The sequence below is a fragment of the Myodes glareolus genome, chromosome 12, assembly GCF_982192425.1.
Source record: "Myodes glareolus chromosome 12, mMyoGla1.1, whole genome shotgun sequence".
NCBI classification, from domain to species: Eukaryota; Metazoa; Chordata; class Mammalia; order Rodentia; family Cricetidae; genus Myodes; species Myodes glareolus.
In genome coordinates this window covers 44648483-44675654 of record NC_142037.1, presented here as the reverse complement: position 1 = coordinate 44675654, position 27172 = coordinate 44648483, and the positions used below count along the sequence as shown (strand labels likewise).

Below are 27172 nucleotides of genomic sequence, written 5' to 3'. Positions count from 1 at the left end.
TCTTTCAGCCATTTTAGATTCCTTTGTTGAGAGTTCTCTGTTTAGTTCTGTACTCCATTTTTAAAATTGGATTATGTGATATTTTGGTGTCCAATTTCTTGAATTCTTTGCATATTTTGGAGATCAGACCTCTGTCTGATATGGGGTTAGTGAAGATCTTTTCCCATTCTGTAGGCTGTCGTTTTGTCTTGTTGGCCGTGTCCTTTGCTTTACAGAAGCTTTTCAGTTTCAGGAGGTCCCATTTATTAATTGTTTCTCTCAGTGTATGTGCTGCTGGGATTCTATTTAGGAAGTGCTTCCCTGTGCCAATGTGTTCAAGTGTACTTCCCAGTTTGTCTTCTATGAGGTTCAGTGTGTCTGGCTTTATGTTGAGGTCTTTGATCCATTTGGACTTGAGTTTTGTGCATGGTGATAGATATGGGTCTATTTTCATTTTTCTACATGTTGATATCCACTTATGCCAGCACCACTTGTTAAATATGCTTTCTTTTTTCCATTTGATATATTTTGTTTCTTTATCAAAGATCAGGTGTTTGAAGATGTGTGAATTGATATCCGTGTTTTCTATTCAGTTCCATTGGTCCTCGTGTCTGTTCTTATGCCAGTACCAGGATGTTTTCAGTACTGTAGCTTTGTAGTAGAGTTTGAAGTCCGAAATTGTGATGCCTCCAGAAGTTCTTTTATTGCACAGGATTGTTTTGGCTATCCTGGGTTTTTTGCTTTTCCAAATGAAGTTGAGTACTGTTCTTTCAAGGTCTTTGAAGAATTTTGCTAGGATTTTGATGGGGAGAGGGTTTGTTTTTTAAATGGAATTTTTCTTCTAACCATTAAAAACCTTAGGTGAGAGGCTGGAGAAATGGATCAGAGGTTAAGAGCACTGGTTGCTCTTCCAGATGTCCAGAATTCAATTCCCAACAACCACAAGGTGGCTCACAACCATCTAAAATGAGATCTGGTGCCCTCTTCTGGTGTGCAGGCATACATGCAGGCAGAACACTGTATACATAATAAATAAATCTTAAAAACTTTTTAGGCGATTTTGCATTTTAATTGTCACACTTTCGGTCAGTATTGTTTAAAAGAATGAGTAAATAAAACTATATAAATTTGTATTTTTAAAATTCATAACAGGACCCAAAAGATAGGGGACTATATCTATAAGTTACAGATTCTTTTTAGATAGTGTTACGCCCACAAGTTTTGAGGGACTCAAGGCTAGCTTGAACTACATGAGACCCTGTGTCAAAAAAAAAAGATAGAAAGAATGGGAGGGAGGGAGAGAGGGAGAGAGAGAAAGAAAGAGAGAGAGAGAGAGAGAGAGAGAAAGAAAGAGAGAGAGAGAGAGAGAGAGAGAAAGACAGGTAAAATCCATACATGCAAATACAGTAGGATTTAGTTCTTTGCTGTCTAAGTAATAAGATTGCTCTGTGATTCCAACCCCCCAAAAATGCAAAGATAAGTATGTACGATTTCTCTGGCTTTAGTAGATTGCGGGGGAAGTCCTAGATAGAATTTCTTAGTGTATCTCTGGCTGTTCTGGAATTCAGTGTGTAGACCAGGCTGGCCTCGATCTCTGGGATCTAAAGGCATTTGCTATCCTTGTCCAAAACAGCAGACATTTTCTTAAGTTGTGACCACTTACACAAAAAATCGAAATTAGAAGTAGGTGTGATTACACTGATAATCCCAGCACTCGGGAGGCTGAGGCAGGAAAGACTTTAATTAGTTTGTGGTAGTCTGGGCTAAAATAGTAAGTTACAAAGGTATCCAGGGTCCAGGGTCATGATGGACAGCAAGATTATTTCTGCCAGTCCGATCTTGCAAGTAGTAAAGCCACGTGATCCGTTAATAAAGTTCTCTGACAGAAGAGATTCTTCCTCAGAAGCTTTGGTATCTGAGGGGCTATCCTCTCTCTCATGTATAATTTCACAGCATTCCAAAGGAAGTATATTCCCAGATTTGCTGATATATCAGGGGCTACCAGGCATGAGGACATAATAAAAAAACATAGCCGGGTAATGGTGGTGCATGCCTTTAACCCCAGCACTCAGGAGGCAGAGGCAGGTGGATGTCTGTGAGTTCAAGGCCAGCCAGGTTTACAGAGTGAGTTCCAGGACAGTGTCCAAAGCTACCCAGAGAAACCCTGTCTTGAAAATCAAAAACAAAAATAAAAACAAAAGCGCATTACCTCAGAAATTCAGAAAGAAACATATGTCTCAAGAAAAATGAAATTTATCCAGCATGGAGGTTCAGAATGATCATTGCGGCTGCTGTTTGTAATCAAGCAAAAAATAACCTTTCTTAAAAAATTTATTATGTATGCAATGTCCTGTCTACATGTATGCCTACAGGCCAGAGAGGGCACCAGATCTCATTTCAGATGGTTGTGAGGCACCATGTGGTTGCTGGAAATTAGGACCTCTGAAAGAACAGCCAGTTCTCTTAACCTCTGAGCCAGCTCTCCAGCTCCCAAAAGGATAATCTTTACAGTAAAGAATTTCTAAAATGTCAAATGAAAAAATTTGATGTCAAACAACCTTAATAAATATTCTGCAAAAAGAATGACGCATAGTAACATTGGATGGCCACTTGTATCTCCTCCTTTACGCATCTTGGTCAGCTTCTTCACAAGCTGATCTGTATACTTATTAAAGCCCACTTTATTTTTGTTTTTGTTTTTTAAGACAAGAGTATCTCTGTGTAACAGCCATAGCTGTCCTGGAACTAGCTCTTCTAGCTCTTGTAGGCCAGGCTGGCCTTGAACTCACAGAAATCTGCCTGCCTTTGCCTCCAGTGCTAGGAATAAAGATGTGCGACACCACCGCCTGGCTAAACTCTACATTTATTAAAAAAAAAAAAAGAAAGAAAAGAAGGGAGAAAAATAGAAAATTAACATACCACAAACATAAAACAATATTTAACATCGCTAGTATATACTTCAAGGTAGTTATTTCTACCTATTATATATTAGTCACTCTTCTAAATGGTTTACACCTATTAATGCATGTATTTCTACAACGGTCTTAAAAAACCATTTGCCCGTTTGCAGAAGAGCAAAGTAAAGCATATTGTATTTAAGGAGGCAAGCATGATGACTCACATGTGAAATTCTACCACTCAGAAGCTGAGGTAGAGGCTATCCTGGGCTACATAGTGTCAGACCAACGTGGGCAACAGAGAATCCCTGTCTTAAAAACACATACATAGAACTTAAGAATTTGATATCGCAGAGGGTGGTGGTTTCCACAGTTTCAGTTCATGGTCGCCTTATTTTGGGGCATGTGGCAAGGCAAACCATCATAGCAGGGAGTATGTTCTTAAGTCTGTTCACTTCATAATAACTGGGAAGCAAAGGGAAGAGAAACGGGGCCAGCACTGTAGCGTTTCCTTCTAGAATATACCCCTAGATTTAACTTCCTCCACACGTTTCCACTCCTCCCAAGAATCTCAGGCAGAATGCAATATGCAAGTTGTTGTTTCAATTACTTTTCTATTGCTGTGAAGAGACACCATGGCCAAGGCAAACTTTGAAAGAAATATTTAATTGGGGACTTGTGTATAGTTTCAGGGGATGAGTCCCTGACCATCATGGTGGGGAGTATGGCAGTAGACACTCAGGCATGGCATTGGAGCAGTAACTGAGAGGTTACATGTTGAGACAACAACCCCGAGCCAGAGTGAGAGCTAACTAGGAATGACATGGGCTTTTGAAACCTCCAGTCCCACCCCCCAATGACAGTAACACACCTCCTCCAACAAGACCACATCTCCCAAACCTTCCCAACCAGTTCCAACAACTGGGAACCAAGTTTTCAAATACATGAGCCTACAGGAGTAGGAGTATTCCCATTCAAACCACCACAGTTGTCTCCCCATAAGCCTTGAATAGCATGGTTCAGCTGATTGTGGGAATAGTCAGAAACTCCTGGATTTTACCATGCTAGCTTGTCACAGAAAATATGTGCATGGTGTAGAGAAAAACATCCTTCTTCAATAACTCTGTCTTCCTTCGCTCTACGAGGCATAACAAAGAATATCACGGTCTATATGACGTACATAAAAATGAACTGGGAGCTTTTGAGGCTCCCGTCACAGATACTGCCGTTATTTTACTTAATGCATGAGTCTACAGGAGGTTCATTCTGTCGGAAGCTCCAGGAAAGAGCGCTTAGCTGGAAATCCCAGATGCTCCCAAACAGGATCGGGTTTTCTTTCTGTGAAACACTGAACTCTGATTTGCACAACATTTTTCTTTTAATTTTGGCTTTGAAATGACTAAGCATTGTATTCATATAGCCCTACTGTAAAGCAGATTACAATAATGTTGTAACTCCATTTCCTAGAAATAAGATTTGTTCCAGACAAAACAGGAAGCCAGTAATAAAATTACAGCCACTGTTTCATTTAGGCTCTCTGGTTGTGCTGAGGTTATATCATTTATATATTCTAAGATTTGGGCTTAGAATGGCCAGCAACACAATGAGTGGAGGTTTTTGTTTGGTTTTTAATTCTGCCTTCCTACCCCACCATAGTGTAAACAACTAAGATAGGCAAGGAAGAGAGATGAAGACAATGGTAAATTTGAGGGATTTGTTTGTTTGTTTGTTTGTTGGCTGGTTTTTGGTTTTTTGAGACAGGCTTTCTCTAGCTTTGATGCCTGTCCTGGAATTATCTCTGTAGACCAGGCTGGCCTCGAACTCACAGAGATCTACCTATCTCTGTCTCCCAAGGGCTGGGATTAAAGACATGCTACCACTGCCTGGCAAATTTGAGTATCTGTAATGGCAAAACTCTAGGATAACTCTAAAGCCATTTTTGACAACTCTGAGGCCATTTCTCAGCAGTAGTGCCCCCCTCCCCTGGGAACCAAGGACCTAACAACTACACATGCACGTACCAAAATGTTTGGAACTTTCCATCTCCCTGAGTCCTTATGAGTGTTCTCCAAATAGAGCTCCTTTCCTAAAATTGGGACAAGATAACCCACAGATGTTCACAGATGTTTTGGCTCAGTCCCTGGGAAAGGGGCAAAGTAACCCTTAAATGTTTGCTCTTACCTCATCTGATCTGGCAACTGCTCTCCAGCCAATTATTGGTAATAGCCCTTTAAATAAGCCAATCATAATAGTTAAAGAACAATCCCCAGACTCTTCACTTTTTTCTGTGGCTTTTTGCTTTAAAAGTAGCCTGTACCAGCCATGCAGGGTCTTCCTGGCTTCTCGAATGCTGAAAGACCCTATCATGACAGAAATAATAAAATCCTCATGCTTTTACATCAACTGTGGTGTGAGAGCTGGTCTTCCTCCTCGTAGTTGGACTTTAGTTGGTCCAACTACGAGGTCCAACAGTAATTACCTTACCCCCCAGTGTTTGGGATGCTAGGTTTCTTTCGTAGGCTGACCTGGGAGAGGCTGAGGTGGAGAAACTGGAAGTGGTGACTGCTGGCAAAACGCAAATGAGGAACCAGCATGAGCTGCCTGGATGGAAGGTGGGGAAAACCATGAGGAATGAAGGTGAAGGCTTGGCAGCCACCACACAAAGCTGAAGTAGTTAATGATCTATAGTGAGTAGGCTGGATGAAACCATAGGACACTTTCCATAACCAGAAAATTCTCCGAAATTATTTTGTACGACTACCTTTTTCATGTAATTTAACTTTTCTGTGTTCATGAGTGTGTACCTGTGTGTGTGCGTGCATGCACACACACACGATTAGGTGTGCCTGTGTGTGGAGGCCAGAAGGCAACATTAGTGGTGTTACTCAGGAGCTGTCCATCTTGGGTTTTAAGAAAAGATCTTTCACTGGACCAGAGCTCACCAGGTAGGTTAGGCTAGCCTGGAGGGATTTGCTCCTAATTTTGGGGTGTGCGTGTGTGCGTGTGTGTGTGTGTGTGTGTGTGTGTGTGTGTGTGTATGCGTGCACGCTGACATATTCAGGTGCCTGAGGAGACTAGAGTGAGTGTTGGGTCCTCTGGATCTGGAGTGAGAGGTGGTTGCTGAGTGCAGGGAACTATACTCTGGTCCTCTGGAAGAGCTAGCATTTGATTGCTGGTCATCTCCTCAGTTCTGCCTGGTGTTTTCTTTTTTTCTTTTTTGGTTTTGTTTTATTTTTAAACATGGGTTCTGAGGAGTGAACTTGGGTTCTTATGCTTACAGGCTGATCCTTTTCCTGTTTCCTGTAGCCTCCTCCCTATCCCCCTTGATAAAAAGATAGGTTCTCACTACATAGCAAGGCTGGCCTTGAACCTGTAATCCTATTGCCCTTGACTTTCCAGTGCTATTATTACAAGCACGTGCTCCCAGCCTAGGCTTCTCTTAAAAAATGTCATGGCCATTTTAAATCAGGCCGTGAAGAGAGGCCAAATGTCTTGACTTAGCTCAGGTACGTTCCAGAGGAATATCCTCTGAGAGTCAAAGGAGGGCCCAACCTTTTCACCGGAGCATCAGTCTTCCCAAGAGGAACCCTTTACTCTTGAGGATGCTAATAAATTGGGAGCTGAGTAATTTTCAGACATTAGTAAAGCCCTAGTGAACGATGAGTCATTGAGTCTGTGGAAGGATGTTGGCTGTGAGGGCACCATGGCAGTGTCTGCCACCAGTTTACGTGCAACTTAGCCAAGCATGCAATGTGGTCCTTCTTATCTACTTCCTGTCTAATTGCTAGCTATGTCTATTTTCTGTAGAGGAAACAGGAGCCCATCTTTAGCCCCATCCCACTTTTTTCCAGTTAGACCTGCAATTATTGTAGTTACCTTTCCCTAGTAAGAATTAAAAAGTTTTTTTATGATATTTGCATGCATTAACATTACTGTATTTTGCTCATACTCATATCCTCAGTATCTCCTTTGCCTGCCTCCCTCTTCCCACTGGCCCCTTCCTTCTCAATAGTCACCATTCTGCTCTCACGTCATATGTACACACACATATATGTATATACACACATACACACATACACATATATGTCTGTTTTTAAACCTAGGTTCTGCATATGAGAAAACATATGTGGCGTGTGTTTCCCTTCTCCATTATCCTCTCTTGTTCCCTTATTGCTTTCTTTCTCTTTATTTTTTTTTCAGTTTTATTATTATTATTATTATCATTTGGTTCTTCAAGACAGGGTTTCTCTGTGGCTTTGGAGCCTGTCCTGGAACTAGCTCTTGTAGACCAGGCTGGCCTCGAATTCACAGAGATCCGCCTGCCTCTGCCTCCCAAGTGCTGGGATTAAAGGCATGTGCTACCACTGCCCGGCCTATATATTTATCATGTATACTGTAGTGTTCTGTCTGCATGTATTCCTGCATGCCAGAAGAAAGCACCAGACCTCCTTTTGTCTTTTTGAGTCTAATATTTCACATAACGTGATCTCCATTCCTATCCTTTTCTTGTAAGTGGTGTAATTTCATTTTCTATTCAGCTGAATAAATGTGTACATTTCTTTTCTTTTTTTGTTTTGTTTGTTTTTTGAGACAGGATTTCTCTGTACTTTTGGAGCCTGTCCTGGAACTAGCTCTTGTAGACCATGCTGGCCTCGAACTCACAGAGATCCGCCTATCTCTGCCTCCCAAGTGCTGGGATTAAAGGTGTGCGCCACCACCGCCCAGCTCATGCTACATTTCTTCACCCGTTTATTTGTTGACTGGTGCTGCTTCTATGTCTTGACTATTGTAGATAGTGTGACAATGGCTATTCAGGTTATACCTGTTGTGTGCCTAGACCCCCTTCAGGTGTATATGTCGGACTTATATAAGTAGATTACATCAGAGGGTTTTTTTGTTTTTCAAGACTCCTCCATATTGATTTCTACAGTGGTATCCTAGTATTCTTGGTTTGTTTGCTTGTTTGATTTTTGTTTTGTCATTACCGTGATAAAATACTCTGGCAAAGGCGAGTTAAGGGAGAAAAGGCGTTGTTTTTTGCCTTGCAGTTCCAGGTCACAGTCCATTATACTGGGGAACTCACTGCGCAGGAGCTCGAGGGAGCTGGTCCTATCACGCTGACAATCAAGAACAGAGAACCATTAGTACAAGCTTTTTTGCTAGTGCTCAGCTAGATCTCTTTATTTTATACAACCAGGATCACAGCCCTGGGAATGGTGCCGCCCACAGCGATGACCTCATCAAGATAATCTTCCACAGCCGTAGCCAGGGGCTCATCTTCCACCCCAGATTCCGTCACTTGAAGGTTGACACTAATCTGGATTAGGCTAAATTCCTACCAGCAGTGTAGCAGGGTTCCTTGCCGGCATTTGTTGTCATTTGTTTCCTGGATAACAGCAAAATGGAATCTCAGTGTGTTGTGAGAGGGTCTGTGTCTGGACCGGGTCTTTGCAGGATTTTGGCATTTTGCTCAGAGAGTTGAAGAAGTTCCTGCAGAAGCAGAAACCTCTATTTAGAAGCAAAGCAATAGCATGCATCAGATTCCCCGCAAATGAGCAGGTTCGTGGGACTGGAGTTCTCAAGCATGTCAGTTATTGTTTGAGGCTACCTTGGTGGGGTCTAGGGTGAGCTGATTGCTAAGGGTTGGGTATGAACCATTCTCTTTTGATTGAAAAGCTTGGATTACATAAGTTTTCCTGTATTATGCACGTCCATTCCCATGTTGTCTCTGAAATTACTTAGATGTACTTTCAATTATACAGAGGTATAAGATGATAAATAGAGTTTCCCCCTAGCAATCTACCTGTGCCCCTGAGTACACATTACTATGCATGAAAATCAAACCAGTTGAACTGGCTCAGCACCCCCATCTCCTAGTCTCAGATATGTTCTGAGCCATATTTGGAAAATGGGGCACTGCCATGGAGTTGCCAAGGAAAACACTCACTTCATTGTTTGAAGTGGGGTGTACTTGCAGTTCAGTGGAGTTGCCAAATGCCTTTCTGGGAAGGGGGTGCATATGCGGCACTCAAGCTGAGGGGTGTCACAAGGTTGTTAAGGTTTCCCTATGCCTGTGTGCCTCAAATGCAGTTGTAATTTATATTTTTCTTGACAGCCATGCGGTGGATACTTTTTCATATACGTATTGGTTATTTTCTTCCTCTGAGAACTGTCTATTAACTGACTATGTATAATTAGCAAAGATTTCTCTTCCATTCTTCAGGTTTTCACCCCTCTGCTGATTGTTTTATTTGCTCTGATGAAGGTTTTTAATTTCATGCAATGCCATGATTGCAGTTATTTCCTGAACTATCAGTGGGATCCATCTTTAATAGCAATTCCTTCCTAGTTTATTTACATTTCTAAAGAATTACTGTTATTATTATTATTAATTATTATTTTGAGAGAGTGTCTTACTGTGTAGCCCTGGATAGCCGGGAACTAGCTGTATAGAAGAAGGTGGCTTCAACTTCACAGACCAGTCTGCTAAGTGCTAGGATTAAATATGTGTGCTTTCAAGCTGGGCTTTAGTTTGAATAGCCTGTGAGTGTTGCTTGAATGAAAGTGTCACCCCAGACCCTGACACCCATCCTTGGAGCACCAATGGAGCAGGAATGGAGCAGGAAACTCCATTTCAAGCCCCACCCCCTTGGGAGTTGCCTTGGTCTAGACTCCACCTCCTGGAAAGCCAGCCAAGAGCTGACCCCTCGCAAGGGAGGGTCAGGACCACTCCCACAGGCTAGTTAGGCAGCCACCCAGAAAAGGAACCCGTGGTCTCTCCCCATCACCATGCTTTCCTGGTGCCACCCGGGAGCCCTGCATTAAACGTGGGCATCTTTTATTGGGTCTAATTTGGTCTGATTGGAATTGTTTGTGTTGGCAGAGAGGCTCTTAAGAAATATACATAACAAGTGTGTGTGTGTGTGTGTGTGTGTGTGTGTGTGTGTGTGTATACATGTAAATGCAGGTGACCAAGGAGCCCAGAAGAGGCCATGACTCCCTGCAGCTGTAGTTACAGGAGGTTGTGAACCGCCAGATACGGCTCTTAGGAATGCGACTCAGGCCTTTGCAAGAGCAAAGACTACTGAGTCATCGTCTTGACCCTGTATTTCTTTCAAAATATATCTTTATTTATTGAGAATTTCCTATATGTACACAATGCATTGACCATATCCACGGGTCACTTCCCCCTCTAACATGTTTCCATCGCAGCTTCATGTCATCTTCATCTTTAACATATATATGTATATACACATACCCCACTATGTATGTGTATATCCCGATTAGTGCTGCCTATATATATCTCCCTTCCTATTTTATTTTTTTATTGAAAAATTTTCCATGTAATATATATTCTGGTCACACATCCCCTCCCGACTCCTCCCAGATTCAAACACCTCCTTACCCACCCAACTCCATACCCCTTTTTTCTCCCTCTTTAGAAAACAGGCAGACAAAAATAACAAATCAGAATTAGAAAACCAAACAAACAAAAGAAAACCCCCTAAATACACATACAAACAAAACCCATTAAAAACACAACCCAGAAACTGTAGACTAGAAGAAAAAGAACAGTAAGACCAAAAAACCAAAAAAACCAAAAAAAAAACCCCCTCCAAACAAAGCAATATGAGACAAAAAGTCTACAAAAATATCATTGAGCTAGTTTTGTGTTGGTCATCTAAAGATGGGCATGGAGCCCTGGCCCTAATTGTGGATAATATACCCAGTGAGACTGCATTGGAGAAAACTAATTTTTCCTTTGCGAGAAGATGTCAATTGCAGATAGTGTCTTTTCCTATTTTTCAAGTCTTCTATGATATTTTCTTCCCTCCAACTCAGGGAAGATAGCACCATCCCTGTTCTCCTTATAGTCTGTTAAATGAAGTTATCAAGTACCTCATAGTCTCACAAATAAGAAACTAGAATTCAGAATGCATTTAAATATGTATACGTAATGTTTACATAATCTTAATACTAAACCAACATTTTCTGTATTATGGTCCTTGTCACATATGTCTATCTGTATTTAGGTACATGATGTCTTTTTTAACTTTTTTTTTTAAGATTTATTATGTATATTGTTCTGCTTGCATGTACGCTTGCATGTCAGAAGAGGGCACCAGATTTCATTGTAAATGGTTGTGAACCACCAAGTGGTCGCTGGGAATAGAACTCAGAACCTTTGGAAGAACAGCCAGTGCTCTTAACATTTGAGCCATCTCGCTGGGCAGTGGTGGCACACACTTTTAATCCCGGCACTCGGGAGGCAGAGGCAGGCAGATCTCTGTGAGTTCAAGGCCGGCCTGGTCTACAAGAACTAGTTCCAGGACAGGCTCCAAAGCTCCAGAGAAACAAATTGTCCCTGGAACATTCTAGGGTTGTGTACCGCTTCTCCAATTATTGGGTGGCTTATCTGGAGAAAGAAGCAGCAGACTGGAGGAACTATGGATCCGTGGAACAATAAAAACACTTAATTCTTTCCGAAAATGTTGGGTGCCCTACACTGTGAAATTATTTTCTTTCTCCTTCCTACTCTTTCCCTTACCCAGAATTCACTAAGTACACTAAGTTCGGTCTTTAATTTAGGCCATCCTCCTGCCTTTGTCGCCAAGTGCTGTGAGTATAGGTTTAATTTTTATTGACGTTCACTTTTGAAAGGGACTTTCACATCAGCTCCATCATTCAAGGTCTGCCCACGTCCCCGCTTAAGTCACGGTCACTACTTTGATATTCACCGAAAAGATAAGGCTTCTTTTCCGAGTCATTTTAAAAAGGCAAGAACAGGCATGAAAATTGATTCTAAATCAAGAGTATCAACTGCACAAAAGAATAAAAGTTAACTCGGAAAAAAAAAGTACATTATCTAGGAGAGAAACCTAACAACCAGGGTGCGATGAACACTGTCCAGAAGTAAAGGTACGCGAGTGGTTTGGCCTTGAGGTGTTGGCAGAAGCCAGTGCCTTGCTCCCACCTGGCGCGCAACCCAAGGACTAGGCACCTGCCTGCCTCCCAGTCGTGAGTCTGCGCATGCGCGGCCAGGGGGGCGGGCCCTGGCTGCCATCTTGGCGCGCACGGGATTCCCTCCCGGGCCGCCCGCTGGAGTGCGCTGTGTTCTGTTCCCGCGGCGTGGCACTGAGGTAACCCGCGGTCCGGGTAGCGGCCGCTCGAGCCAGCAGGCCTTCCCCGCCGCCGCGATGCCCAGCGTGCAGCTGCCGCCCAAGGAGAGCGCCCTCTTCAAGCGCGTGCTGGTGAGCGGCGGGGCAGCGACCCACCCGACCTCGGCGCGCTTTGTTTACCTCCGCGCCGGGCTCCCCCGCGGCTCCCCGCCCCCACGCGCCGCCTCCGCAGCCTCCGTCCCCACGGCGGGCGCTTTCCAGAAACTTCCTGGCCTTGGCGCTGGGGTCCCGGCGTCTGGGCGCCTGACCTCTGCGACTCTAGGCTCGGTGCATCCCCTCCTAGATGCCCCTCCAGGCTGCTTCGGGGCCAGGCGGGGGCACGGTGCACCCCAGACCTAGTCGGGAGCGGGTGACCGCTGTTGGGGGTACGGGGATTGAGCCCGCGGTCCTCGGGAGTCAGTGCCATTGTGCTGGAGAGTTTGCTTGTGTGTGGTTGCCCCGTTTGGGAGCTGACTTGCCAGAAACTCTTGCTTCTAACTCGCCCGAGTGATGAGAGCTGCAGAGACTGGCTTTGCACTTGAGACCGTTTACGTGGCTTTGAAACAAGCCCAAATAATAACCTTCCTTGGTCAAGGCAGACCGATGCCAAGCCAAGAAAGGTTCGGTTTTATTTTTAGATTTTTCTTCAAACAGGCTTACTATGGAGCCCTGGCAGGCCCGGAATTCAGTGTCGACAAAACTAGCCTAGCATTTAGAGAGATCCGCCTGTTTCTGCCTCCCGAGTTCTGGAATAAAAGGCATTTGGTTGCCTGGACAAATTTTCTCTGGGATGCGTGCCAGCATATCTGCCACCTTGGCACCTTCACTTTTTTTTCCAAGATGTGACATGCCTTTATATTTTCCAGTATGCCCTGGGGGTCGAAGATTTATAAACGAATATGAGTTAATAGCTGTAATCTGCCTTTTAAATTTGAAAACGTGATACTTCCATAACAAGCTTGTAGGCTTAAGGGTGAATTTATATTGAGAGCACATGCATAGGAGTTAGCTGTTGGTCAGCTTTACTCGAAGTAAAATACCAATCATAGAGTAGTATATTGCCATCACCTGACAAAAAATTTACAGTAGTAAGTAGTTCAGATTCAAGCCAGTAGAAACTTCTTGTTTAGTATTGAGAGTCTTTAACAATGGTAACGTAGTCGATAGGGAGCTTGCGGGGAAGGTTTGGAAGCCAGGGCCTCACATAGCTCAGGTTAGCCCTGAATTCCAGCCAGAGGTGATCTTGAACTCATCTTCTGCACTTGTGTAGAGAGCGCTGGGATTAGTTTTGGATACCACATCTAGTGATGAAAATCTCAAATCTCAGTTTGTTACGGAGCTTTTCAGGTTAATAGTGAAGCATGCTGGGCAAATAAAAAAATGTTCACTCCTTTTGTTGCTGTAGCCGAACACTCTTCCTCAGTAGTTCCTTTTGCTTCTGTATATCCCCACTATTTCTCTTTGTCGTTTGTCAACTGTTCCTCTGTAGACAGAGTTGGACCTTAAAAAGCTTTGAGTTCATTTGTTTGTGTGATGCCATGGCGTTTGTAGAGGTCAAGAGGACAACCTGCAGGAGTCGGTTGCTTCTTTCATACGGGTTTCCAGGATCAAACTCAGGTTGTCAGCCCTGGTGCCAAGCATCTTTACTAAGCCATTCATTGGCTCTATTTTATTTTATTTACTTTGAGAATAGGTTTCAGAGTTTCACTCTAGCCCATGGTGGCGTTCACTGTGTAATCTAGGCCAGCCTTGAACTCATGGCAATCCATTTGTCTCGACTTCCTAAGGGATGGGCTTGTTTGATTGTAGGGAAGGAGCATGAGCCACCAGGCTTGGTCACATGTTTATTGATACACACACACACACACACACACTCTTACTTTCAGGATAGGTAATATATTCATGTGTCTCAGTCTTTTTTTTTTTCTTTCCCAGTTACTTTTGTCTTCCAACCACTCAGTTCTCACCCCAGAGCCAATCAGGAAAAATGAAGTCTTTACCACCTCTACATCCAATCTCTGCTGCAAGAATTAGCTATGCCTTTGGTGCCATTTTGCTTTGAATTTAGGAGGATGGTCTTACTGAGCAGCTCTTAACTGTCCAGCATAAGGAAACCGAGACAAGATTTCCATTGTCCTAGCGCTCACAAGATGGTGACTAAGACAGATAGTGGATAAATAAGAATGCCGGAGACAGAGGATGATAGCACTGGGTAGCCGATGGAACAGTAATGGATAGTGAGGGTAGGCAGAGGGTGGGAGACTGACAGAGTAGCATGCTCAGGTAGGTGACGTGTGACTTAGATCACAAACAGCCGAAGGAAGATGGGAGGAAGGACGTTTCAGTTGAAAGGAACACAGTACAGTGGTCCTAGGGTGTGGGAAAGCTTGAATCTGAGAGATAGGACACCTAGTCTGAACAGTATAATTGATGGGAAGGTGGAGAGATAAAATATGCACTTAGCCTGGCCTGTGTGATTGGAGATATAGATCATTTTTGTGTTAGTGTCAGATGAGTGATAGTCTTTGTAGCTGGACCACACTTTGCAGCAAAGGTAAGTTTGTGTGTGTGTGTTCAGAGGTTTACTTTTCCACATTGGTAAAGTGAGATAATAACACTATTTTAAAGGAATTCTTACAAAACCAAATACGATTAGAAAGACAAAAGAAGTGCTGACAAGGATGTAGAGAAAATGTAGAAAACCCTTGCTCATTGTTTTTGGTAATGGTAGGCATTGCTAGTCCAGAAAACAGAATGGAGGGGCAGTGAGATGGCTCAGCAGATTAAACAATTGCCATGCAAACCTAAGGACCAGAGTTCAATCCCTGGAACCTATGGAAAGATAGGAGAGGACCAGCTCTGTAAGTTGTCTTACGGAGTGTTAAGTATCTCTGTCTGATGTGGGATTAGTGAAGCACTTTTCCCATTCTGTAGGCTGTCATTTTGTCTTGTTGACCATGTCCTTTGCTTTACAGAAGCTTTTCAGTTTCAGGAGGTCCCATTTATTAGTTGTTTCTCTCAGTGTCTGTGCTGCTGGGGTTCTATTTAGGAAGTGCTTCCCTGTGCCAATGTGTTCAAGTGTACTTCCCAGTTTGTCTTCTATGAGGTTCAGTGTGTCTGGCTTTATGTTGAGGTCTTTGATCCATTTGGACTTGAGTTTTGTGCATGGTGATAGATATGGGTCTATTTTCATTTTTTTACATGTTGATATCCAGTTATGCCAGCACCACTTGTTAAATATGCTTTCTTTTTTCCATTTGATATTTTTTGCCTCTTTACCAAAGATCAGTTGTTCGAAGGTGTGTCAATCCGGATCTTCTATTCGGTTCCATTGGTCCTCGTGTCTGTTCTTATGCCAATACCAGGCTGTTTTTAGTATTGTAACTCTTTAGTAGAGTTTGAAGTCCAGGATTGTGATTCCTCCAGAAGTTCTTTTATTGTACAGGATTATTTTGGCTATCCTGGGTTTTTTGCTTTTCCATATGAAGTTGAGTACCGTTCTTTCGAGGTTTGTGAAGAATTTTGCTGGGATTTTGCTGGGTATTGTGTTGAAATCTTCCAAGTTCTTAAATTCTGTGTCTGTGTTGGTTGATGAGCCTGTATTTATTGAGTATGCATTTCTGTCTTTATATTCTATAATAGTGGAAATGCTTTTTGTCAAGGCATATGTAACTGCACTTAATGCTGTAATCAGTGTAAACAGAACATGAATTTAGAATTTATATGATACAATGAAAATTGTTTCATTTTCCATTTTATAAAATAACTTTTGCTCCTGTTTCTTTTTAGAAATGTTATGAGCAGAAGCAGTATAAAAATGGCCTCAAGTTTTGCAAGATGATTCTTTCAAACCCGAAATTTGCTGAACATGGAGGTACTGTCTCATCTGTTGCAGTGTTGCTTTGGGGGAATATAATTCTAAAATCATTCAGGGCTTGGCAGTGAAGGAATACTTCTCAGATTCTAAGGCTATGACTATCGCAAGAATAAATGTTTAGTATTTTTAGTTTTCAAGTGAATCTTAAGTTGAGCTAGTTTTATGCCTTAATGCATGCAGTGTCTTGTAGATGAGAAAGGCTGAGGGACAACTGGATGATGTAATTAGTATCCTTTTCCGAAGTCCTTCAGGTAGCAGAGGTTTTCAGAATTTGGCGTGATTGCTTAGATCATCATTGAACACTCCAATTAAAAAACCCTGAAATCTTAGTTTCAGATCTTGGAGCATTAAGTTTTGGGACTTTTGGGTTAGGGATGCTCAGTTTTTTAGATCAAATTTGTCTGTCACTTTGACTAGACCACAATTTCTTACTTTAGTTACCTGTATATAAAATTAGGCTGTCATTTGCGGTATAGAACTGTGTGACGATAAAGTCACGCATTTTATTCTTTGATGCCATTTTTTTACGTATTACTTTTTAATGTTTGTTTATCATGTGTGAGTATGTCTGCTGGCTGCATGCATTGCGCAGGGCATATGTGGAGATCAAAGGACAACGTCTGAGAATTGATTATTTTTTACCATGTAGGTCCCATGGATTGAACTCAGGTTGCCAGGCCTGGTGGCAAGTTTTTACCCACTGAGTCATCTAGCTGGCCCTTGTCTCATCCTTGTTTATTTGTTTCTTTTGATTTTGAGGCACGGTTTCTCTGTAGCTTTGAAGCCTGTTCTAGAACTTACTCTGTAGACCAGGCTGGCCTCGAACACACAGACATCCACCTGCCTCTGTCTCCCGAGTGCTGGGATTAAAGGTGTACACCACCACTGCCCGGCTTTGTTTCATCTTTATATTAGTATGTTACCATTGATCCATCATTATGTTGTTGATGTGTTTCTTTGTTTGTTTTTATTTTTGTCATTGTTTCTAATAAAGTATTTATTTCTTCATCCTTTTACTGGTAAGCATTTGTTGAAAGGGTCAGGTTAGATTTGCAGAATATGATCCATATTATAGCATAGCTAATTGAGGTCTTTCAGAACACTAGACTTGAGTAACTTTTAAAACCATTTAATTAGGAAAATGGGCTGATAATAGTCACTTTTTAAAAAATTTTTTTTAATATTTATTTATTTATTATGTATACAATATTCTCTCTGTGTGTATGCCTGCATCAGACCCCATTACAGATGGTTGTGAGCCACCATGTGGTTGCTGGGAATTGAACTCAGGACCTTTGGAAGAGCAGGCAATGCTCTTAACCTCTGAGCCATCTCTCCAGCCCCCAATAGTCACTTTTTTTAAAATGGTAGAAAATCACTTGAAAGAAAAATAAGTAAGTTTTCATTTTGTGAAGTTTTAGAAGAGGAAAGCTGTTTGGCTATGGGAGTGAGCAGTTGGACCACTGTTCTGAAAATACAGAGTCTACAGAGATTTTGAAAATCACTGTTCTTTAGTTCTTTTGTGGAGTTTTCAGAGAAGTATTTTATTGTAAATCATCTCTCATTAACTTCCTAACTTTTTCTTGGGTTGCTCGTCTGTAGTCCAGTGTTACGCTTTCCAAATAGAAGCTGACATTAATTAGCCTAAGTAGAATTGTTGAAAAAAAAAAAGATAAAGACAATTTGTTCAGTATTGAATATGGTTATAATGATTATGTCATATATCTTTAATTAAGTAGAGTCATGCTTTTTGTAAGTTATGAACTAGATTATGATGGGTTAGAGTTGGTCTCAGTGGGATGGAGCAGTACTTAGTGGGCATTGTGCTTGCTGAGCAATTTGTGAAGACCTGCATTCGCATATCCAGAGCCTTTGTAAAAGAAGTCTATAATCCCCTTGCCTCCACAGTGAGATGGGACTGGGATGTGGAAGCTCAGGGACCAGCTAGTCTGGTAACAAAGCAAGGGGACCTGCCTTAAAGAAAGTGAACACTGAGGAGTGACGTCTGAAGTTGTCCTCTGGCTTCCACATTGCACTCACACACATAAACACATATAGGCACACACAGAAATGAATTGACCTTGCCAAAGTGTGGAACTACTGTAGTTTAATTCAGGAGGACTAAGATGCCTGCTTTGTTAATGTTTTCAGGAGAGTAATATAACTCCCTCTATATAGAGTCTTCTAAAAGTAGAAGACATTGTAGCAACTCCATTCCCGTCTACTGCATTTTAGAACAGGACTTGGGTTATTGAATGTGGTGATTATGACAACAACATATATCTTTATCAGGTAGTCACTCTTTTTGTGAGGTATAAATTAGATTATGGTAGGTTAAAAAAGTTGGTTTCAATGGGGTGGAGAGATGCTTCAAGCAAATATATAAGAATGATTTTACTTTTTGTACCTTTGTGAGGAATATAAAACTGCTGGGGCATTAGTACTACTTTGTTTTTGTTGTTTGTTTGGTTTTTGGTTTTGTTTTCTTTCCAAGCCAGGGTCTCTCTGTGTAGCCTTCTGGAACTTGCTCTGTAGACTAGAGTGGCCTCTTCCTCAGAGCGCTGGCCTGCCTTTGCTTCCTGGGGCTGGGAAGAAAGGCTTGTGGCACCACTGCAATAGTAGAGCTTTAGATCTCAAGTACTAACGTAGTGCTGGGAGAACAACTGGAATCTTTCATTTGTGAACAGAGGCTAAAATTGTTTTTCAGAGACTTTGGCTATGAAAGGACTAACGTTGAACTGTTTAGGAAAAAGAGAAGAAGCGTATGAATTTGTCCGTAAAGGACTTCGCAGTGATGTCAGGAGTCACGTCTGTATCCTTTTGCCATAGTTGTGCGTTATCATCTGTATTTTCAATTACTTGTCTTTCCTAATTCAAATTTTACAACTTCTCTGCTAAAATCCTTGTTAGGAATTTTAAATAGGTCTGTATCTGTCCATTACTCATCATCTGTAATTAACAATATTTTGTTCCCTAATCCTTTTTTGAGTATTTTAAGAAAAATCTTCATGGAGAGAGAGACAGAGGCAGAGAGCAGTTCTTTCCTTAAACATCCGTGAACTTATTGATACTTGTCCATTTCAAATAATGGTTTTTCGTTATTTAATCTGTATAAATAAAGAAATTATATTTCTTTAGTTTCCTTTTAGAAGTTTTAGAGGAAATTTTAAATTTTGAAAAGAAACCTATTTTACCGGGCGATGGTGGCGTACACCTTTAATCCCAGCACTCAGGAGGCAGAGGCAGGTGGATCTCTGTGAGTTCGAGGCCAGCCTGGTCTACAAGAGCTAGTTCCAGGACAGGTTCCAAAGCTACAAAGAAACCCTGGCTCGAAAAACTTAAAAAAAGAAAGAAAGAATAGAAAGCAAGCGAGCAGGCTGTTTTAAAAGAAGTTTAGCTGGCTCTGTAGCTCGGTAGCAGAGTGCCTGCCCAATGTGCACAAGCACCTCGGGTGTGGCCCCTGGTGCAGGAAAGCGGACAGATGGACATAGGCTAGTGTTTCAGTATGTAAACAAGTATAAAAAACTCAGAAGATTGTTGAAATTTTTCATTTCTTTTCCCATGTTCAGTCTTTTCACATAATGCCATTGTGTATCTGACATTTAATTCACTTAGCAGCTGGCTAATATTCAACATGCATAGTCTCCCTGTTTGCACATATTTAACTTAGGAATCTCTCAAAATACTAAATGCTTATTTTCTTACCCCAGTGCTTACCCCAAAGTGAAGAGAGAGGCTGTGTAAGTATGGTAGTTTTTAGCTTTGAGTGTTTTTTTTTCCCTAAGATACGCTAAGATAATAAAACTTAATTTTGTGTATTTTAATATCATCAGTGAATTAATTGGTGGGTATATTACTTAGAATTGGATAAATATAAAGTTATTTTTAGAGGATCACAGTTTTTATATAAGTGAATTTTGAGATGTTTGGTTTAAAAAGCAAGGAGATAGAGTGTAGAAAAATACTGTGAACTTTGACATGGAGTTTTCTTAAAGTTAACTAAAAATATGGAAAGATTTCAAGCATCTACAAAATGGAAGAAATTGAACATTGAACCACTGTGTCCCCATCATTCAACTTGAACAGTTAAGGCTCAGCTGGTTTCGTATTTGCCTGTTTCTTACTGACTTTTTCCTCTGTCTCCAGATCATTCTGAAACAAATTACAGATAAAATACTGTTGATGTTGTTGCATAGTATATTGTAGTGTCTGTGAATGTGTGTATTTCCTTAACTTAATAGGCTGGCATGTTTACGGCCTCCTGCAGCGTTCGGATAAGAAGTATGATGAAGCTATTAAGTGTTACCGCAATGCCCTCAAATTAGATAAAGACAACATGCAAATCTTGAGAGACCTTTCTCTCTTACAGATCCAGATGCGAGACCTTGAAGGCTATCGAGTAAGTAGTCTTAAATGTATGTATTTTTTTTAATACAAAGGTTAATTTTTTTAAGTGATGGAATTGAAGATGTGTGCCACCACACTTGGTATAAAGAATAAATTTTTAAAAGCATGTGAATTCGGAATGGAGTAAGCCTAAGCAAGATGGTGTGCATTTGATTCATTAAGCTCTGTAGTAGAAGAACAGCCACTTGGACCTCCCTATGATAAAAGTTATAGAATTTCATGTTTGAGCATTAAGTAAGGCAAACTTGGGGTATCCCATCGGATAAAGACACTTGCCACCAGTCCTGATGACCTGAGCTTCGTCCCTGGGACCTACATTGTGGAGGGAGAGAACAGCCTTCTAAAAGTTTTCTTCTGACTTCCACATGTGCGCTGTTGCACATGCACACTTGCTCATACACACCTGCAATTTTAAAAGACTTAATTATCTTGATATGAAAATATTATACTATTATCTTTTTGGTTGGAACATTATTGCTAAACCGAATGTAGATTTGATGTTCAGCTTTATTGAAATCTAAACATTAGTTAGCTTTTTTATAGGTTAGCAAATATAAAATAATGTGAAAAGGATTGCCATAAAGAGGTTTTGTGGTGTTTTAAGATTCATTTTTCTCTTTAGTTATGTGTATGGTATAGTGTCTGTGTGTGTTTGAGCATATGTGTGTTTGAGCATATGTGTGTTTGAAGCATCTATGGAAGCTAGAAGAGGGCATTGGATTTCCTGGAGCTAGTGTTACAGGCAGTTGTGAGTTGCCCAATGTGGGTACTGAGAATTGAACTCCGGTCTTCTGCAAAAGCAATGTGTGCCCTTGGCCATGGAGCTATTGCTCTAGCTCCATATAGAAATCTTCATACAGTTCCGCATGCTTCCCCTGCAGTTCTCTGCTGGGCATCTGTCTCTACATGCCTCTTTCCTTCAGTGTCTTAGTCAGTCTGTTTGGAACTTAAGAAGACCAGGATAGCCTCAAACTCACAGGTAACTGTCCACTTCTGTCTTCTGAGTGTTGGAATTAAAATTTTAAAGGGTGTATCATGTTTGGCTCCCTCAGTTTCTTATGTTCAGTTCTCTTTAAATAAATCCTTTACTTCTTTTGCCTTCTTCCTGCCATTTACATGGTTACACCTAAGCCCAAGTTTCGCCAGATTCAAGGGCTTTGCTGGGCTTTATGACATCACTTTTCAAAGTGTGTGTGTGTGTTTTGTCTTCAGCAGTGCTTGGGTATGATGGGAATGACTTTCTTGGGACTGGAGAGATTGCTCCTGGTTAGGAGCATCTGTTGTTTTTGCACAGGATCCTTGGGTTTGGTTTCCAGCACACACATGGTGGTTCATTACTGACTGAAACTGCAGATCTAGGGCATCTTGTGCCCTCTTCTGTTCTCATCATGCATACATGTAGTATGTACACACACACACACACACACACACACACACACAGAGGCAATGACATAACATAAAAATGAAAGAAAACCGAAAAAAATTAGTTATCTTTAGGAGTGAGGAATAGAAATTAATCACACTGGCTGTTGAACTGGATGTGAAATAGAGTAAGGTAAGAGAGCAGGCTCTGAAAGCAGAGCAACTGTGGAACTAGAGATACTGGGTGTCTTGTTAGGGTGACTGTGGCTGTGATGAAACACATGACCAAAGCAGCTTGGAGAGGAAATGTTTTGTTTGGCTTACAGTTCCACAGCAGTGCTCATCATTGAAGAAAGTCAGGGCAGGAACCTGGAGCCAGGAGCTGATACAGAGGCCATGGAGGGGTGCTGTTTACTGGCTTGCTTCTCATGAGTTGTATAGTCTGCTTTCTTATAGAACCCAGGACCACCAGCCCAGGAATGGTACCACCCACAATGGGCTGGTCCCTCCCTCATTGATTACTAATTAAGAAAATGTCCAACTGGGTGGTGGTGGCACCTTTAATCCTAACACTTAGGAGGCAGAGGCAGGTGGATGTCTGTGAATTTGAGGTCAGCTTGATCTATAGAGTGAGTTCCAGAACAGCCACAGCTACACAGAAAAACCCTGTCTCAAAACAAAAACAAACAAACAAACAAACAAAAAAGGCCTACTGGCTTGCCTACAACCTAATCTTGTGAAGACATTTACTTAATTGTGGTTCCCTCCTCTCAGATGACTTTAGCTTGTGTAGGTTGACATAACACTGTTGAGCACACTCTTGATGTCAGAAAACAAAAGTGGAGGTGAAGTGTTTGATGGCAGGAGAGCAGTGGCTAGAGGATGAGGCACCTGAATTTGATTCCCCGGTTGGTAAAGGTTTAGAGGGTGTAGGTGGGCAAGTGGGTTCCTGGCATGGGTGGAGATCATTGGAGATAGGAGATTCTGCAGCTAAGAAGATAGGCAGTTAGATTAGTAACTCTTTGTAACTTGCCCATATCAGTATTGAACTTGCCAGAGAAAAAGAATATGATTCATACGTTAATGGAGTGAGTGACAGAGAAGCAAGAGTGAAAAGTAAAATCAGTGATGTAACTTGATGGTCTATAAAAAGGGACCAGACAGCTGAGAGGACCTGAAAGGATGGCCTCTCTTGGCACCTCTGCAGCCACGGGATAGACTCAACAAAGCTAGACATTTTCTAGACTTCTTTATAGTTCACATTCTCCGTGAGACTTTTTGTCTGCAAGCAGTGGCACTTGCGGGAAACATGTAAAACATTGTAAATAAGCTAATTTCATATATTTTAAAAAAACTACTGTAATAAAAAACTGTCTTAATTCTGTAAGATATTTTATCTCTAGTTCATAATGACAGCCTCACAGCGAGCTTTACAAGGCATTATAATGTTACCAATACAGAGACTTAATTTAGATGAGAAATGTAAAACACATTTTATCTTATCTTTATTTTGGAACTCATATTTGTTGATTGAATTAATTGCAGTGTTATTAAAGATTCTTAAAATTCAGATGAAATGTAAACACTTTAAAGAATTTTAAAAGAGAAAAACATTTTTTCCCCCAAAGGAGACAAGATACCAGCTTCTTCAGTTGCGCCCAACACAGCGTGCTTCCTGGATTGGATATGCCATTGCATACCATTTGCTGAAAGATTATGATATGGCGCTGAAGCTACTAGAAGAATTTAGACAAACCCAGCAAGTAAGAGCTTCACATTAACATTTTCTTCTCCTGTTGCAAACTAACATAGTTGACTTTTAGCTTTAAATTTCATAAACTACGGAAAAAACATGAAAATAATTTTAATTAGAAAAAGTTAAAGCATGGAATTTGTAACGTAAAATAAACAAATATTTAAATTTTATGGATAATAATTTTAACAATATTCACGTGGATAAAGAAGGAGTGTATGATGACCAGTGGTGCAGCTCAGCTTCTGTCAGTTTTTGCCCTCTGCCTTGCTGTGGGGCAAGGTCTTTTTTGTTTCTGCTGTGCTGTGTTTCCCGCTAGGTGGCTTGCACACTTCTGAGCAGTTCCATCTGCATCACGCAGCTCCTTACAATTGCAGCTGCCTGCAGTTCCATCTCTTCAGGCTTTTCCTGTGGGTTCCAGTGATCTGAACTGTTTGTCAGCTTATATAGCAAGTGCTTTTACTCACTAAGCTGTTTCCACAGCCCGTTAGTTTTTTCTTCAGCAGTTTTGGAGACTTAGCCATGTTAATTCTTTAGGGCTAATTTGTCCATTTTAATTACTGTGTCTTGCTCTGTTGTATGAATAAGCCCCAGTTTGTGTAACTCTACTTTGTCACTATTAAAAGCAATACTTATTATAAACAGGCTCATTTGCTGCTTCATTTTTGTTTGTCTTCAGTATAAATCTAAAAGTGGAATTATAGAAGTGTAGCAGCTCTGAGATTTTAAGTATTGCTAGGTCTGGTACTATCCCTTTGTGAAGTACTTTACTAATTTAAGCGTCCACTGGCAATGTGAATTTTGTTTCTTTGTATTGTTGCTGACATTGGAATTTCCATCTGGGAGTGAAAGGTTTTGCTAACCTCTCTTGTAATTTTTCTTCCTTTTTTTAAAAATAATTAGACATTTATTTCTTCGTGTCCGTGCACTTATGGAGGGTACAAGACAACCTGGAGGAGTTGGTTCTCTCATATACCGTGTGGTTCTTGGAGTTAAGCTCAGGTTGTTAAAGTACTCCCTCCCCACTTACCTATCTCCCTGGCCCGATTGTGTCTTCCTGATTATTATTGAGGCTAAGGGATAGTAAATGTCTTCTTTTCCTTTCCTATTGCTGTGATGAGACACTCTGACAAAAGTAATTTAGGGGAGCTGGGCAAGGCAGTGCATGCCTTTATTTCCAGCACTTGGGAGGCAGAGGCAAAGCAAATCTCTGAGTTTGAGGCCAGGCTAGTCTACAAATTGAATTCTAGTATAGCCAGGGGTGTTCCACAGAGAAACCCTGTTTTCAGAAACAAAAACAAAAATTAGGGGAGGACGGGGTTAATTTTAGCTCACAATCCCAGATTACAGTCTTCTAGCAGGGAAGTCAAGGCAACAAGAACTTGAGCAGCTAGTCACATCAGTAGTCAAGAGCAGATAGTGCATGCATGAAAGTATGTCTTTAGCCTGCGTTTCCACTCTGTAGCTAGGACTCCAAGTCAGGGAAGGAGTATCCTCTCAGGTCAATTGAGATAATCTCCCATAGGCACACCCACAGGCTACTCTGCTAAACAGTCTTCATTGTGACTTGCTTTCCAGGTGGCTCTAGATTGTGTCAAGCTAACAAAGAAACTTCTCAGGGTATGATGACATATGTCTTTAATTCCAGCAAGGCAGTGGCAGGCAGATCTCTGAGTTTCAGACTAACCTGGTCTACATAGTGAGACCTTGTCTCACAACCAAACCAAACCACCACCACCAAAAGACAAACCTCCCCCCCACACACACACAAGAGCATCAACCCTGTGCAAAATGATACTGGTCTGTAGTTTTCTTTTGATGCCTATGCCTACTTTTGGAATCTAGGTAATATTGACCTCATGGCATAAGCTTCAGAGGGTTTGCTTTTATTCTGTTTTGAAAGACTCCATGAAGAATTGGAATTAATTCTGTAAATATTTCTAGTCCTGGTCTTTGTGGGAAGTTTATTGTCAATTTATTCTCTGTTGCTATCCAGATTTTTTGTATCTTCAGTTTTTATAAAAACTTTTGTTTTTTACAGGAATTAGTTCATTTCATCTTATTTTTTTCCATTTAGTTTTTATAGTATTTTTTTTTCTAATCTCAGGACTGTGGTAATGTTCCTTTAATTTCTGATTTTAATAACTGGTCTGTTTGTTTTTTCCCCTTGGTGATTTTTAGGTTAAGTTAGTGATTTTGTTGATCTGGTCAAAAATCAGCTTGTAGTTTGTTGTGTTTTTTTCTCTATGGATGTGTCGTGCCATGCCTACAACACTCCACAAGAGGGCTTACAAACACTGCCTTAGGTCTTCCTGTCGTCTTGAACAGTTTAAAGGCCAGGAAGAGGGTGGTCACTTTGGTTCTCCTTAGACCTTGCCATGTAATTCAGGAGTAGCTGTCCAAGGGAAAAGCTTTGTAGCTGAAGCCACTGTTGTGCTTTCACTTCCCAAGAGTTGGCCTTGCAGGTGTACTCCAGTACGCCTGCTTCACAGTGCTTTCTTGAAGAAAGTTGTGTAAAACTTGGTTAAACTCCTTTATTGGTTCTGTTTTCCCTTTTTTTTTTTTTTGCAGATTTCTTAGGATGACAAACATTATTTATCTAGACAATCTTTTCTCATTTTACATACCAATCCCAGTTCCTTCTCCCTTCCTTCCTCCCTCTCCCCTCACCTTCCATACCTCCTCTATCCACCCCTCAGTGAAAGTGAGGCTTCCCATGGGGAGTCAACAAGTCTGTCACATCTCTTTGAGGCAGGACAAAGGCCCTCACCCCATATCTGGGCTGAGCAAGGTATCCCTCCAAAGAGGATGGACTCTTAAAAGCCAGTTCAAGCACTAGTGATAAATCCTGGTCCCACCGCCAATGACTCCACAGACTAACCCCAGCCACACAACAACCCACATTCAGAGGGCATAGTTTGGTCTTAGGCAGGTTCCCTTGTTGTCAGTCCGGAGTCAGTGAGCTCCCACTAGCTCAGGTCACCTGTTTCTGTGGGTATCACCATCATGGTCTTGACCCTTTTGCTCATGTTATCACTCCTCCATTCTCTTCATCTGGACTCTGGAAGCTTGGCCCAGTGCTTAGTGGTGGATCTCTGCGTCTGCTTCTGTCAGTTGCTGGATGAGGTTTCTATGATGACAATTAAGATAGTCGTCTGCTAACAGGGCAAGGCCAGTTCAGGTATCCTTTCCATTATTGCTTAGGTCTTAGCTGGGGCCATCCTTGTGGATTCCTGGGAATTTCCCTAATGCCAGATTTCTTGCTAATATAATGACTCTCTCAATCAAGATGTCTCTTTCCTTATTCTCCCTCTCTGTCTTCTCCTATCTTGGCTGTTCCTCGTGTTCTCCTTCTAACTTCCCTTCTCCCCAGCCCCACTCCCCAATTTTCTCTGGAGTTCTTGTCTATTTTCCCTTCCCAGGGGGATCCATGTATACCTCTCTTAGGGTTCTCCTTGTTACCTAGTTTCTCTGGGGTCATGGATTATAGGTTGGTTATCCTTTGCTTTACAAATTCTATCCCGCTTATGAGTGAATAAACACTGTGTTTGTCTTTCTGTGTCTGGGTTACCTCACTCAGGATGTGTTTATCTTTCTGTGTTTGGGTTACCTCACTCAGGATGGTTTTTTCTAGTTCCATCCATTTGCCTGCAAATTTCTTAATTTTTTTGCCCCAATCTGAATACCAAATTCAGGACCTTGAGCTTGCTAGACAAGCACTCTACCACTGAACGAAATC

At 41.5% G+C, this 27172-nt stretch overlaps 1 protein-coding gene across 5 annotated transcripts in view; it reads left to right on the top strand.

Annotated features, from left to right (window-relative positions):
• The first annotated feature begins 11965 nt into the window (after positions 1 to 11965).
• Positions 11966 to 27172, top strand: part of Naa16 (N-alpha-acetyltransferase 16, NatA auxiliary subunit) — a 59067-nt gene continuing 43860 nt past the window's right edge. For 2 of the 5 annotated variants that reach the window (XM_085698295.2, XM_048421828.3), the window contains exons 1-5: positions 11967 to 12127; positions 15824 to 15908; positions 18619 to 18723; positions 20153 to 20310; positions 23309 to 23443. In XM_085698295.2, coding sequence (XP_085554421.2) covers positions 12074 to 12127; positions 15824 to 15908; positions 18619 to 18723; positions 20153 to 20310; positions 23309 to 23443 — 537 coding nt within the window. In that variant the 5' untranslated portion in view covers positions 11967 to 12073. Of the gene's footprint in view, positions 12128 to 15823; positions 15909 to 18618; positions 18724 to 20152; positions 20311 to 23308; positions 23444 to 27172 lie in introns of those variants that run through there. The other 3 variants (XM_048421829.3, XM_048421830.3, XM_048421831.3) reach the window with 3 other exon arrangements.